Raw genomic sequence first — 15654 nt, 5'->3', positions numbered from 1 at the left:
ACCCTATGAGGCGCGGGATGACAGAACTGTTCCCAAGAAATAACATTACAGTCGTCTCCCGGCTTCGGCTAAAACTTTGGACGACTACCTATCAATCGGCACGCCGCGCTGCACAGGCTCACCCCGCCCGCTGGCTACTGGTGGCCTTGACCGTTCAATGCCGATTGGCCAACGGCCGAGGTCGTGCGCTGGTCAGCACGCAGAGAGGACGGGACACGGTACTGCACATGTGAGTGACCTCTGACCTTTCCCCGTCCACTGACCGCATGCCGTATCGCCGGCCCAGACGATAAAATCCGGTTTTAGCCTCTACGCAGGCTGCCACTCTAACCCCTCCCTCCCCACTTTACTATGTGCCGTAGTACGCGCTCGCGAGTAACTGGGCGGAGCAAATGGTCACCGATACAGAGGCGGAACTGGTTGCCCTCCCGCTCGCCGAGCGACCTACCGCTAAAACCCGCGAGACCTGTACATGGGATAGACGGACCATGACTGCTGATGGGGCCACATATGCCGGCGTGTGGTCATCGGAGGCCCATGAGGGCTCGACATGGGCCCTTTATGGGTCGGTATAGGCGCAGTGGGTCCAGTGCAGGCCTACCAGGGGCCGGTGGCATATAATGTAAGGCTGTCTAGGGACGTTGAGGGCTCATGGGGGCCATATAGGACCATTAGGTAGGGACCACATAAGCCAATCAGGGGTCCATTTAGGCCAATAAAGGCGCTTCAGGGACTTGAAGAGGCCATTCAAGAGCCGTGGTGGGCCCATGAGGGGACGGCATTGGTCCATCAGGTGCAGTCAGGGGATGTTGTACGGGTTTCTCAGTGGCCCATTTGGGCATATCAGTGACCAATTTAGACCCAGCAGGGGGCTTTGTAGACCTATCAGGGGCTGGTGATGGTTTATCAGGGGCCAGCGTTAGTCCATCGGATCACGGCATATGCCCATCAGAGGTAATTGCGGGCCCACGCTGAACAATGATGGCCCTTCAATTTGGCCCCTAATGGATCTAGATTGACCCATGTTCCATGATGTGTCATGTATGCCCCTATGGCAGGCCTACTCAGACCCCTGATGGACGTTCCCGGCCTCTGATGACCCTATACTGAATCCTGGTGGGGCTCTAAGAGTCTCCAATAACCCTTCGTCAGCCCATTATTACCATACGCTGGCACTGGAGGCCCCACATCAGCCGCAGGGCAGTCCGTGCCAAGACAGCATGTCTTTTCGGCCGATATTACATCAGTAATATTTATTAAAATCATGATTTTATGGTGTCATTATATAGCTAACAGTCATAAGAAATATATTTCAACTCGAAAACAGCTCGAAACAGCATATACTCTTAAAGAAACCCCTCCGAAATCCAAAAGCCTATTCGGGTCCATAGAGAATAACTGCGGTCCCCCGCAATTTCGTCACGAGCGCCGGGCCAATCAGCGTCGAGCACTGCCGAGCGCTGATTGGTGGATTTTCCGCTAGCGCGTAAGTGCTGCTCGCGGAACAAGAGTTCGTCGACAATCCTCCACAAACGTCTGTCACCACTTTTCGTAATGCTAAACAGCCGGAGCGCACCCCCCTGGGCGGAGCCTAACGCACGCGGCAGTCCAAGCCGCCATATTTGAATTTATATTTTAATAGAATCTTGCCGATATTTTGGGTGAAGTCAATTTATTATGGATGTGCGTATATTCAGCTTGGAATTGCAATTAAAGTTCCGCACCGCATAGATTCGAACTCGGGACCTTTGGAATACTGCGCGGGCACGCTAACCACTACACTACCACGACCGCGCGGCGGCCAGCGGCAGGGAGGCTGCGGAGACATGGGGGGACATTTTACGCTTTTGTGAAAAAAGCAAAAGATTTAGCGAAAAACACGTAATAGATAACTTGCAGAAAATTGTCTGCTCTTTCAGATAAGATACTTAGGTTTGATATATCTTGTGCAGACTTCATACTACAGTGCTTCGAAAATCGCTCATTTACATGGGGATTGAACGGAGCTTCGAGACTTGACTCCAAATGACGTCACGAGCTGACGTCACGAAAAGGTAGAATCGCCGGACGACCCTACCTGGTATATAGGGCCTTGCCTCTTTCGCTGATGGCAAGCCAAACCATTATTTTCCTTGGAAACTTGCTTTTTTTCTTGAACCGAACATGCTCAGGAACTTCTTGAACAGGACCCGATGCATAAAATCCCTGGTTAATCGTTTATCGTTAGATCTCCGCTGACGTCACAAATTCTAAGGGGGCATTCCAATGCATTAGCCCCTTAGAATCCGAAAACTGCAAGTTTGAAATTCTACAGTTTGAATATCTCCAACTTCTACAAGTTTGAATATCTCCGAATTAAAACATTTTTCGATGTTGTGAGTGCCCAAACCGGTATTGGCAGGCCATGGCCACCAATTTAGCTATCTCAACTCAAAACTAATGTTAAGGTGGGGTGGTCAGTTTAAGAGCAAACTGGTGTTACATGGACCGTGGTCGCTGCTTCCACTCCGCCTATTGTAATTGAATAGGTCAGGCATACAGTAGTTCTGTTTATGCGCAGGAGCTTTTGCTCTAATGGACGGGCTTTTTGAGCACCGGGTAGCGCCCAAAGCTTCTTGGACCTCTTACGACTTGCGCATCAAAAAAGCTAGACAAAAACGTAGGGAGAGCTTGAGGCTACCTTTCTCAACGATCGGCTTAGCGCTTTCTCTTAGGTATGGATTATGTGCCAGGCCCGTTTGAAAAAGGTTGATTTATCATGGGAACCCATTGGGCAAGTAGTTTTTGAGCGCCCATTTGACCCAGGGGGCGTCGAAGTCTAGTTCCTACCAACCTGGCACTCCCATGCCTACGTCACCACGAGGACGCCCGAGGGCATTTACATGTTGAAGATAGGGAAATTGCCATAGTTTAGAGCCGCCTGAAGGGCAACCTTGAGATAAATGATAATGCAAATGTGTGCTAGTATGATCATCAACATGTTATATATCCAAATCCAGGGCCTATTAATGGATAACTTGTCACGTTTTCCAGTGGTGATGCGCTAACTTTCGTGGTTCTTGCAGCCAATAAGGGTGTTTCATAGTGCGATTCAGCCGCATTATCGACTTTAATGCCATAAACCGCCACGGAACATACGATTTGCAGCTTCCTGGCGTGATAGCTGCCAGTAGGGCTCCGGAGTCGGAGTCATGAAGTCGGTCAGAATTGACAGTTCTGACCTGAGTCGTCGAGTCAGTCAGAGTCGATTTTAAAAGCTGGAATCTGAGTCAGTCAACGAAATTCGATCCCCTCCGCAGACCTTTCAGGCAGGGCTGCGGAGTCGGAGTCGGAGTCGGAGTCGGAGTCGGTCGGAGTCGACAGTTGTGACCGGAGTCGGAGTCGGAGTCGGAGTCGATTTTAGAAACCCGAGCCGGAGTCGGAGTCGGAGTTACCGAAAATCTGTCGACTCCGCAGCCCTGCTAGGTCTGCGGAGTCGGAGTCGGGAGTTGGAGTCGGTCGGAGTCGGCCATTCTGCCCGGAGTCGGAGTCGAAGTCGGAGCTGGTTTTTGAAAGCCGAAGTCGGAGTCGGAGTCGGAGTCGCCGAAAATCCATCGACTCCGCAGCCCTGCTTTCAGGGTTCCGTAGTCGGAGTTGTAGTCGGTCGGAGTCGACAGTTCTGACCTGAGTCGTCGAGTCAGAGTCAGAGTCGATTTTAAAAGCTGGAGTCTGAGTCAGTCACCGAAATTCGATCCCCTCCGCAGACCTTTCAGGTTTCCGTAGTCGGAGTTGTAGTCGATCGGAGTCGACAGTTCTGACCAGAGTCAGAGTCAGAGTCGATTTTGAAAGCCAGAGTCAGAGTCGGAGTCACCAAAAATCCATTGCCTCCGCAGACCAGCTAGGGCTGTGAAGCATGGAGTTGGAGTCGGTCAGAGCCGACATTTGAAATCAAAGTCAGTTGATTTTTGAAAGTCTGAGTCAGAGTCGGAGTCATCAAGAAACCGATTGACGATCCGCAGTACCATGCAGTAAGGGCGCTGCCGATCGATGCCCTGAACTGCCTATGAATTGAATGAATAGATGACAATAAATTAGGTAGGTACCTTTTATTATTCATCCCTGCCACTTGGACTTACTTTCAGTAGAAAAAGACGCATTATTGTTTGTTTATTTATTGACAAATATTCTTTGAGCAGTTTATAGGGATACAGACACAAAACACAATGATAGCACCTCGCTGGTGCAAATCATTGCCAGATAGATGTTGAAATGTGTTGCCATTGAAGAATCTACTGATTTTCCTGACGGCTCTCATTTTCAAGTACCTAACTACTGGTCTTGAAAGATCTCTTGATTGCTCACCGTCTGGCGTCTTCCAATGTTTTCTGAAAGCTGATCAAACGTTACCATGGCTGCTCGATTGCATGGCGCTTGCTGGTTCTGGGTTAATTGGTGGTTCTTGCGTCTGATCCTGTTGCTTCATGTTCCATCACATCACATTAAATTTCTAATCTAATGGAACAGACACTTTTACCTTTTATTTCACTATCAGTCGACTTGCATTTACCCCTGTGGCCTGCTCACCCTTTTATTTCCACGCTAGAATTTACCAATTATTGAAAGAGCCTCGGATAAAAAAGCAAGAAAGAAAAGTATGTCAAGTTAAATAATTGAGACGGTCCTAGAACACCAGAAAAAAAAATCAAAAAGCCTGTCCATCTCACTTCCCTCACTTCATAACAAAAACGCAGCAAAACATGCGAAAGAGTCCTTAGCAACGCCCTAGCAACGCATTTGTCTGAAGTGCGCAATATGTGTCACATCTGGAAAATTCAGTAGCTACTTGATTATTCAACTAGAGTTGGACTATATAAGCTAGGCTTTTATATAAAAAATAAGTATTTGCTTATTGAATTTATAGCAACTGGTCGCTTAGCTTCGAAATAATGATTTATTACAGAAAAAGCTTGTTTGCGACATATTTGTTAAGCAACAGCGGAAATAGCTTTGACTCGTGCGCTATTCTAGTATATTTTTGGTAGAAAACTTCGTCAAACCTTATGTTTTAGGGCCTTGATTTGACCTAACGCTACCAACTGTTAATGGCTAGCCCTGGATAGTGAGCTGCTGGACGCTCATTGAGATATGTATGTATGCATTGACACCAAAAGCCTTCCACATATGGCGTGGCGATCACGGCTTCCGCAGGCTCCACGGAAGCGATTGCGTTGCGGCGGTGGCGCTGCTAGAGACCAGGTGCGACAACGTCCAGTGGGCGGGGATGGTAGAGGCTGTGAATTGTTTGGCCTGAGCAAAGGTAGTTTCGTTAACCTAGCAGTTTCAAGATATCATTACTCACACATTGTTCTTTGTCGTGTGGGCCGCACTTCGTTTGAACAATTGGAATGTTCAATTGCCTGTTTATTTATTTCAATCACATTAATTGTAAGTGTTGCATGAGAATGGGTCCGGCGCCAAGCCTAATAAGTAAAAAATAGAATAGTTATATAAAGTTTTACATTATTTCACTCATAGTCATGGTAAATAACACACACCTCGATATATGTGGTGACAAACCTAATTGTCAAGCTAATTAATGTATTTAAAATAACACCGAGGAAATCAATAGTTATCTGGCATGCCGTTATAATTATTAAAGGCTTACGGTTTCCATCACACCTAAACCTATACTTTATCTCATTATGAGCCTTAATACCGCGATTTCATTTATCATTGCACACACAAAAGATTTCAGGGGGACTTGCCCTGATCGATTAATACAAACCCGATCAAAGGTCCCACCTGAAGTCCAATTTTGACTATTTGGTTTATTTGACTATTTGACCCAGTTTTGACAATTTTGACTATTATTACTATTTGGTATCATAAGCACGAGTCTTTGGAATGGAGTCTTAAAAGTATCCATTTTGTAGACATGACGAGTCAACCTATTTATGGATCTGACTGCTTGGCGATCAAAGCCAATCAGCACACACACTCGATGGTATTGGCGGGTGTTAGCTTGGCACAGTTTGATGCTTACCTTCCGGCAGGTCCTGTTCAGCCACGCGGATCTGGCGCACACCATAATGTCCGACTACGCACCAGCTGGACTTCATGAGGCTGCGCTCGCTGCTGGCGGTGGCGACGCCTCTCGAGGTTGGCCTGCTGACGAGCCGCTCCCTTCAGCCGCCCAGCTGGAAGAAAGCGCCAAGCAGCTGGTAGAGCGCGTGAACGCCAAGAGACTGCGCGACGAACAGCGGTTGCGCGAGCTACGCGATGGCTTGCGCTCTGTGCAAGAGCGCGCAGTGCGCCAGCTGGAGAGCGCCTGGTACCGTCAGATGCAAGCCGACAGTGAACGGGTGCGACGCCAAGTGGAGGCGCTCTACCAGGTGATCGCCGAGGTGGGCGAACACGAACTAGAGGTGCAGACGGCACGCCAGGAGCTCAACAAGCTGATCGCTGAGATGGCTGACCGTCAGGACTGTCATCCCAATACGGGGATGTGAACTCAGTCCAGGGCTTCCGAGCCCCTCCCCCTCCCAACACTCATTGGTGAAGAAGCAAGTTATCATCTGGTTTACTTGGTTTACTTGTCATTTTTGCGCCGTACCTGATAATTCTGTTTGGTACTGTCCTTCAATTGGTGCGTCGCTGTCTGGTTGGTATTGTTGAAAAGTGCCGTCTTTTTTGTCCAGACGACACGACATGCTGCTTGGATTTGCACGTCAACACGCATCTTAAGCGTTTACTTTATATTTTCCCACGAACATTGTATAAACCAGGCATAAACCTTCCAAATACATGGTTCGCCTCAGCTGAAGTTGTCTATCGTGTTTTTGTTCTCCGTCAGGTCCAAGATAACAGATAGCGCACAGATAGGGGTGGGGAGGGGGAGGCGTGGAAAAGCTGAAAAGCACCAATTTAATTATGTCCCTAGGTCACTTAGCCCGGGTAGAGCGGGCGGGGGGAGGGGCGTGGATTTTCGCAAATATCTCGAGCGCCGCCGTTTTTTGCACACCAATTAACCCGCGCCCCTCTAGGGGTACTGGATTTCCACGCCCTGCTGGGGGGGGATGTTTGAACACCCCATCCCCTTCTTAACTCGGGTCCTGGGCCACGTAGCGATACGCGGAAGGCGGCGTTCGAAAGAGCACCAAAAATAATGATGAAATCACTTCGGTCACTTTTTTGGTCAGGTCACCAGGGGCATTGAAGGCAAAATTTCGCCGATTTTCAGGTCGAATGTCGATAATTACCAAGAAAACAACGCATAACTCGGGAACCAATAGAGCTACAGCGCTGCACAAGAGCGCATTCGATAGCCCTATTAACGTCCTTTCCGAACAATTCTCTCAGATTTGACCTAACGTCAACGGTTTTGCCTGCAGGGGGCAAAAACTGGCAAAATAGCCGATTTTTTCGTTTTTTTAATGACTTGACCGAAGCCTTGCACGAGGTTACTATCACCGGCATCATGTTCCTCTCGTCAAGACGCATCGAACGAACTATAAGTTGACCTTGAAAGGTCAACTTGAAAATTTGACCCGGGTCTAAAGGTGCCCTGACACTTGCACGACTTTTGGTCACGATTTTGTCGTGGCAAGCCGTGCCATTTTCGTGCACGAACTGGGATGGCCCCCGCAATGTTCACGACTAGTGCACGACCAGTTCACGACGATTTCACGAATAATTCACGAATGCGTGCCCATCAGTGTCCACATTGACACGGACTGGTACGACGAGCTCACGCATACTTTCCGCATAGTTTGCGCATAGTTTACGCACTTTACGCATTGGCATGACAAGTTTGCGCAATTTGTGCCGACTTGGGCATGCCATATAAAAATGGGACCTCCCATTCACCAATGTAAGCTCCGTGTCCTGGCAAGACCCATCGTGACCTCCAGTGACACACATGTCCTGACCGTACCTAATGTGACCAGTTTGACCTGGACTGACTTATCGTGACCTTGGCTGACCTCTGCGACCTGGCGTGACGCATCGTGACCTCATGGTGACCTGTGATCTAACCTGATACCATGTGACCTTATTTGACCTCTGTGACCTAACCTGAGCCCGTGTGACCTAGTTTGACCTCTTTGACCTGAAATGACCCGTTAAATACATTTTCAGTCATAACTTCCCATCTAGGCGTCCAATCGTCTCGGGAAAAACACCAAACAATCCCAAATTTCGCGCTGCGAAGCAAACCAAGATCCACACATTGGCACGGGCTGGTACGACGAGTTCACGAATACTTTTCGCATAAATTGCGCATAGTTAACGCACTTCCCGCACCGTCCCGACGAGTTCACGAACAGTTTGCGCATAGTTCACGATCCGGTTGCGAAATTTTGTCGTGACCAAAACTTTGAACATTTCAAAGTTTTTGCCCCGATATGGTACGAAGTCACGACGAGTTAACCCTCGCCCGCACATGGGGGGTTGCCAACCCTCCCCCAGGTAGTCTTTCTGATCTACACTCAACATTGTTAGAGCTAGAAGCCTGATTTTTAGTATAGCTGCTTCTCTGTCCTTTCTTGATGTCCACTGAAAATTTCAAGTTTCTGTAGTTATTGGTTTCGGAGATATGACCTTATTCTTCAGGTCATGTCATGACCCAAATGACCAATACTCAACATCTTGCGTTGGCTATGGGCCTTGTGAGCTTTTGACACCTTGATTTCGGCCTTCTTTGCCAGTCTGACCTCCCACCTATCATGGAACATGTTGTTCGACGAATAACTACAGATGTCAAGGTCAACCTAGGTCATCTAAAATAATTGCGTTTTAGGCAAGCTGAATTTACTTTTCGTGAAGTCTTTTGACTGCATTTTTGGTAAAAGCTTCTCAGATCATGATTTCATGTAATATGGACACATTAACACTCGGTGCACACATCAGTATACACACAGACATACAAACATATAATTGACCTTGACCTAACTTGACCTGAAATGACCTCAGCAGCAAAAATCTGGTCTGGTAGTGTGACAAAGAGGTTCTAGCTGGCTTGCCACCAGAAAACGGCATCGTCATCGGTATACGATAAGCAGCGCACTTGATATCCAACGGTGACCCAAAACAGCAACATTTTTTAGTTTGGCCTGACGTGGAAGGTCAATGACTGACCTGAGAAGGTAAAACTGGGTATCATTGGATTCGTCTCTTCCCAAAAATTCTTTTTGGTCTTACTGCGAAGCTCTATCTCCAACAGGAACGAAATGGCGCGGGGGGGTGGCAACTGGCAACCCCCCCCCCCTTATGTTCGTTCTAGGATGGGAAAATGGCATGTACGGGCGAGGGTTAACGCACACTTCACGTCAGTTCACGACTAGTTTGCGCACGGGCACGATTCGATTCGTGCCAGCCAATGCGTGCCACAAAATCGTGCAAGTGTCGGGGCCCCTTAACCCGGCACCGCCTGGGCTATTTCCGTACCCACATCAGCCTGGGGGGGGTCGGATCCGACCCCCCCCCCCTGTTATCTCGAGAACCAATGGTCGTATCGAGCCCCGCGAGGCGGCGTTCGAAAGGTCTCTACGAGACCTTCCCAAAGCACTCTTAAGATTTTAAGATTGAGGTCAACTTTCGGGTCAAGGTCAGGTCAAAGGTCAAATTCAGGGGTTTTGCATGATTAGGCTTACGGACAGCGGAATCGATAGCTGCTGCTCGAAACTCACCACAAATGACCTCAAAGACCTAGTGAAGGTACCATGTGGGTAAAGGGGTCATACTAAGTACGGGTCAAGGTCAGGTCAGGTCACGAAAGGTCACGGTTTTCACTTTCTGCTACATGGGCGTGCGACACATGTTTTATGGCTTATTTTTCACGCCAAATCCGATGGTAATGGTTATATGTGACCCCAAGTCACTGTGCTGGTGATAAGTGTGCATTGAAAGCATAAAAAATCGTTTATACTAAACGAGGGCTGAGAAAAAAAGGTCAATTTTTCAACTTTTTATTTTTGACATAAAAATGCACTTTTCTAGAAGAGCTTTGTCCCAGGAATCTAGTGGTGCCATTTGTTTTCACATGCGATGTTAAGAAGTGCCTCTAATTCGCTAAAATGTTTATGACGTCACCATGCCCTATGCATGTTGGAGCTATTTTTTACAATTTGGGGGTCAAAAATCAAGATAGAAAGTTGAAATTTGGGACATCTAATGTTCTAATAGAGCTCTATAACATATATTCCGGTTTTTTGGAAATTCTCAAAATTTTGGATTTTATTAGCTGTTTTCCAAAAAATATAGTTTTTTGAATTTTTAGGGGTGAAAAACGCATTTTATGGAAATTCCGAGATAGCCATTTTAAAGAACTCGTTGAGCTGCGTCTTTTCATGTCCTTAATTTGCAATTTGCTCAAAACCTCGATTTTTGGCGATTTTTAAAACATTTACCATTTTTTGACTGAAAACGCCATGTAGTTACATCACTAAAATCGATATATCTCAGAAATTTTGGAAATTTTTTTCTTAAAAATTGCACAGGAGACGTCAAATTGATGGGGGAGAAGGTATGCGAAGTTTCAAGTTGATAGCGCAAGCGGTTCATGAGTTATTCAAGAAAAACGGAGGGGGGGGGGTCGGATCCGACCCCCCCCCCCCCAGGCGGTCGCGGGTTAAGTCATGACCTGACCGAAAATGATCATGTTGCATATCAGTCGATCCGTATTGCAAAGCTGAACACATCTAAGGCGTTTTCATCGCTCTAGCATGCCTCTATCAAAAGTTATTTGCAAAAAACTGTTAGATCACATTCCTGACCTGAGATGACCTCAGGGGCATAAACAGGGGTCACGGATACAATTTTCATGTTTTCAGTGTGTCTAAACCACTTGTACTGCAGTGTTTGGGAGTGTTTATAATGGCTTTCTTCCAAAAGCGGCGCATTTCTGTTTGCTCCCATTGACTTATGATGGGGAGGTCGCAAAATTGACCTGACCTTAGGTCATCGATATCAAAATTCTGAGATATACATTTTGTACATGCTATTGCTCTTAGCAATCGCTGAAAGTTTCAAAGCGGTCGGTCACTCGGTGTAAGTAAAGCAGAAATTCAAACCTTTTACAAGGTGAGGTCACTTGTGACCTGGTGACCTGACCTTGAATGACCTTGGTCTGGAACTTTCACATGTGTAGCATTGATGCATGGTAAGGTGTAGCAAAAACGGCGGCGCTCCATATTCGCGAAAAACCACAGGGGGGGGCTGTTCAAACACCTACCCCCAGCAGGGCGCGAGTTAACCCGCGCACCGACGGAGGGGGCGGATATCCGCCTCCCCCCCCTGAGGTTTTTCGTAGATAGCGGGAAAACCGCGGCGCGTAGTGCCGCGAAATTTGGTACGACTATTCTCTTATCAATTTTACACATGGTGTGCAAGTTTGAATCTCCTAACTTTTAAGGTCAGGTCAGCAGGTCACTTTGAATGACCCAACCTCAAGTCACTTTTTGCAACTTTGTCACCGTGCCAGAGCTACAGTAGATGTCGGAGGCCTTTGAAAGTCGCAGGATATTATAAGGTTATTAGTAGCTACAATTTTGTTAATCTCGGAATTTTGATATCGATGACCTAAGGTCGGGTCAATTTCTCGACCTCCCCATTATAAGTCAATGGGGGAAAAATCAACTCCCTGTTTTTACCACTAAAACGGGTCGGAATGGCCCATATACTATACATGACTTCATATACGATCAACCTTCACTACCTTGAGGTCTGTTTTGCTGTTGGGCAGCTGTAAGGTCATGCGACGTCATCAAAGGTCACCAAAGGTTTTTTGCCAATAACTCCGTACAGGAACAAGATACAGCCGCGCAGATGGTCTCATTGTGTTCAGCTCGTCAAGGCGCATCGAATGATATACCTGATGACCTCGAGGTCACGTGACCTGAGGTCAACCTTTTTCTTTGACCTTTCGAGGTCAACATATACATATATCATTCGATGCAGATTGACGAGAGGATCAAGATGATGTCCTTAGTTTTTTCCTATCTTGACTAGTTCGAAAGTTATTCGAGAAAAAACTCTCCGTATCTAGCGCCGCCATTTTGACTTTTTTGACCCCTGTGCCGTCATCTTTGACCTGACCTGAAAATGACCTGCGTATAAATTGTAGACTTTGTCCGTGCGTATCCCATGCCGTTTACCGCTTGGCGCTATCTCGCTTCGTTCTCGAGATCTCATCTGCCCCCCCCCCCTCCCCGTCGGTTCTAAGTTGGCGCGGACCCCCGTCGGTGCGCGGGTTAACAAACAAATATCCCCGGGTCATGATTTATTTAGCGATTTATCCCCTGCCCTGTACTACCCATTCCCTCATCTGCTTTGGCATTCCATGGACCAAGATGTCCGGAGTATCCGCGCTGATGTTCAGCCACACCTTTCACAGGTTCCTCTTAAGTTCGTTTTCTGCGGGAGGTGGTTCAATCTTGCTGAGCTTCTCCTTCATGATTCCCCATAGGTTTTCGATTGGGATCAAGACAGAGGATTTGATTTGACTTTCTACTTCATTCCAGTCTTCACCTAACTTCAGAGCAATGATGCTTTGTCTAATAGTTTCTTTCGTCATAGTAGACACCACGTTCAGGTGCGAGTTACGACTGCCAAACACTGACGCCTAGCGCCTCGCAGGTGTCAACTGTCAAGGTCAGGTGACCGGGTTAGGTCATGTGGCTAACGGACAGCTGTGGATAGCCTGAGGCACGGTCCTAGCAAATTTTCCAACAGTTCTTAAAGGGACTATCCCATCTTCTAAAATGTTGTTAAAACCTGTTAAATTGTGCCCGACTTTATAGATTGGATGACCAGGAACACGTTTCTGGCATTTATTTTTCATTAAACATCTTAGGCTTCCCATATTCCAAACACAAACTTTCAAATATGTGACGTCACAGCCCAAAATTACCTCCTTCCCCAGGCCACATTACTGTCATAAAGCTGATTCTTTTTACTCTGTAGGCACCACAACAAAGTTCAGACCAAGTTTTAAGCGATTTTCAACGAACAAACCCATTTAAATCAGAATGACTAAACGAGGTGACGTCACACTAACGGTCGCTCCATGTTGAAGATAGGGCCTTGTACAAGGCCCATTTTCAAATGAAGGGAACGAATTTCTTCAACACCAAGAGGCCGCGGGGGTTGCAACCTAGATAGATAGTGGTTTCTGAACCTCGCCGCAAACTTGGCTATCTCAACTCAAACCCCATGTTAAAGGTGGGATAGTCCCTTTAAAGCGCATGTTGGGATTATAGCTGAATGAACAAGAGACAAATTATTTCTGGACACCCTGTAGAGCGATGGAAACGCCCCAGATGTGTTCTGCTCGACGATACGGATCGACTGATATGCAACATGACTTTTTCCGGTCAGGTCATGACCTTGACCTGAGGCCAAATTTCAAATTGACCTCTCAAGGTCAAATTATAGTTCATTCGGGGCGTCTCAACGAGAGGAACTCTGTGCTGGCAAAATCAATATCTTCAGTCTGTTAACTAAAAAAAGACATGTTACGTAACAATAACTATTTTTCATTTGAACCCCTGAAGGCTAAACCGTTAAATTGAGGTCAAATCTGAGACACCCTCTCGAAAGAGGGCAAAAGGGGTTATCGAATGCGCTTTTCCGCGGCGCTCTCGCTCTATTGGTTCCTGAGTTACGCGCCAGTGTTTCGAAAGTAGTTGAAATAAGCAAAATTTGAGCTATGACTACCTCTGGCGACCTGATTATTGACCTGGCCTAAAAAATGACCGAAGTATTTTCCTCATTATTCTTGGTGCTCTTTCGATTGCCGCTTATGGTGTGTCTCTACGTGGCCCAGGAGCCGAGTTATACGCGGGGAGTGTTCAGACACCACCAGAGCGGTTGGCGCGCCGAGCACCGTCCCGGCGCAGGTTAAGATGTAATTCTACGGACGGCCAGCTGATCTGTGCAATCTACTGAATCTGTGTCAGCAATCTAAAGAAGGGCCGTCCGTGAATACAACAGCGGGCAGAGCCTGGCGGCGCGGACTGGTGTGACTCCCGTTACGCTCGCCTGGAGCGCCCGAATCGCTGCGGCACTTGCGGTGCGGCGAGCGGTATCGGCGGGTGTCAGCAGAACGCTGTTGGGCCCGGCAGACTGGCGGTAGCCGAGCACTCGCTCTTAGGAGAGCGTCTGGACTGGCAGGCGTGTCCGCTAAGACAACCTGAGCCAGAGCCAGTGGCAAGGTCCGTGTCAGTATACCGGGTCCGACCAGGGGTACCGGCGTGGCTACAATCAGAGGCGTCTTTAAGGGCGTGTTGCCCACCTCGCTCGACCGTAGCTCGGTGCGACCTTGAAGGTCGGTTGTGCGTGTGTCTCTCCGTCGTCAGCCTTCAGCCTTCTCCGTCTTCCTTCGCCTCTCTTCTTCAAAGTCCTGCTCCGGTTAGAAATCGAATGTATTTGCACACAATTGGGCGACCTTTGTACTAACAGTACCAAGTGGTAACGAATAGTGCGCATGCGCTATCATGTAGAACGGCGCACAGTTCTTGGAGGTCCACGCGCGCAGTGGCGGACACATTAGGTACAGAGAATATATGCACGATACAGACATATGACAACAAACATAAACAAACATAACATATGTACACTACGCGATCGGGCACAGCTCGTCACTACACTGCCCCCTCCCTAGACGCGTCGCCGATGAAGGTGACGTGTCGAAATCGATCCGGTGGTCGTGACTCGCGTCCAGAGCGAGTGCGGAGAATCGATCTGGGCTGTGCTGCCGTGGTGATGTCCGTGGTCGATGCTGGCCGCGATGGCGCTGCTGGTCGCGGTGTTGTCGGTCGTGTTGTTGGTGCTTCCGTTGGCGCCGGGCGTGGTGTTGGCGCTGCTGGCGGTGCAGGACGTGCGGCCGCCGGAGTGTCGTCATAGAGCAGGAGCTCCGGGCCGCCTGTCTGGGCGGCCGATGACTGCACGTCAGGTGCGCGCTGTGGCTGCTCCTGAGGTTGATCCGGCACCTCGTCCATGAAGGCGGGCTTGCAACGGTCGATGGTGATGACGTCGCGTCGCTGTCGCCGTTGGATGGTGATGGTCTTGTCTGTCCTGTTGATGACTGGGAACGGGCCGTCGTACGGTGCGTCCAGAGGGTAACGGTGGTCGTCCCGCCGAACGAAAACGTACTTTGCCGTCTTCAGCGCCTCCGGGACGTACGTGGCGCGCTTGGTTGTCCGTGGCAGAGTGGGTCGAAGCTGAGCCATGGCGCGTCGCAGGTCCTTGACGAAGGAGGCTGGTGATGCGTCTGCTGTGCGGCTGTTGTCGAAGAACTCGGCTGGGAGTCGCAGTGGAGAGCCGTATACCAGTTCAGCTGGGGACGCCTGCAGGTCGGTTTTGATGGTGGCGCGGATGCCCAGCATGACCAGCGGCAGCACGTCTGTCCACGAGGCAGCTTGGTGGGCACGGAGGCTGGCCTTCAGCTGACGGTGGAACCGCTCGACCATGCCGTTGCAGGCCGGGTGGTAGCTGGTTGTCCGAGTCCGCTGGCAGCCGAGGAACCGCTGAAGCTCCGACCAGAGGGCAGACTCGAACTGAGCGCCGCGGTCGGTGGTGATGATGGATGGAACACCGAACCTGGCGATCCAGTGCTCGAGGAAGGCTCGAGCCACCGTGGTGGTGCGAATGTCTGGCAGCGGGATGGCTTCTGGCCAC

General features: G+C 48.8%; 1 protein-coding gene across 1 annotated transcript; it reads left to right on the top strand.

The window, feature by feature from the left end:
- The first annotated feature begins 5232 nt into the window (after positions 1-5232).
- Positions 5233-6802, top strand: LOC122381934. The gene is made up of 2 exons (XM_043366726.1): positions 5233-5263; positions 6033-6802. The coding sequence occupies exons 1-2, from the start codon at positions 5261-5263 to the stop codon at positions 6486-6488; spliced, it is 459 nt and encodes a 152-aa protein (XP_043222661.1). The 5' UTR covers positions 5233-5260; the 3' UTR covers positions 6489-6802.
- Positions 6803-15654: the final 8852 nt, after the last annotated feature.

The sequence above is a fragment of the Amphibalanus amphitrite genome, unplaced genomic scaffold (genome assembly GCF_019059575.1).
Source record: "Amphibalanus amphitrite isolate SeventyFive unplaced genomic scaffold, NRLGWU_Aamphi_draft 000130F_arrow, whole genome shotgun sequence".
Classification (NCBI taxonomy): domain Eukaryota; kingdom Metazoa; phylum Arthropoda; class Thecostraca; order Balanomorpha; family Balanidae; genus Amphibalanus; species Amphibalanus amphitrite.
The sequence above is the reverse complement of the archived record's forward strand: the minus strand, read 5'-3'. Positions and strand labels throughout refer to the sequence as shown.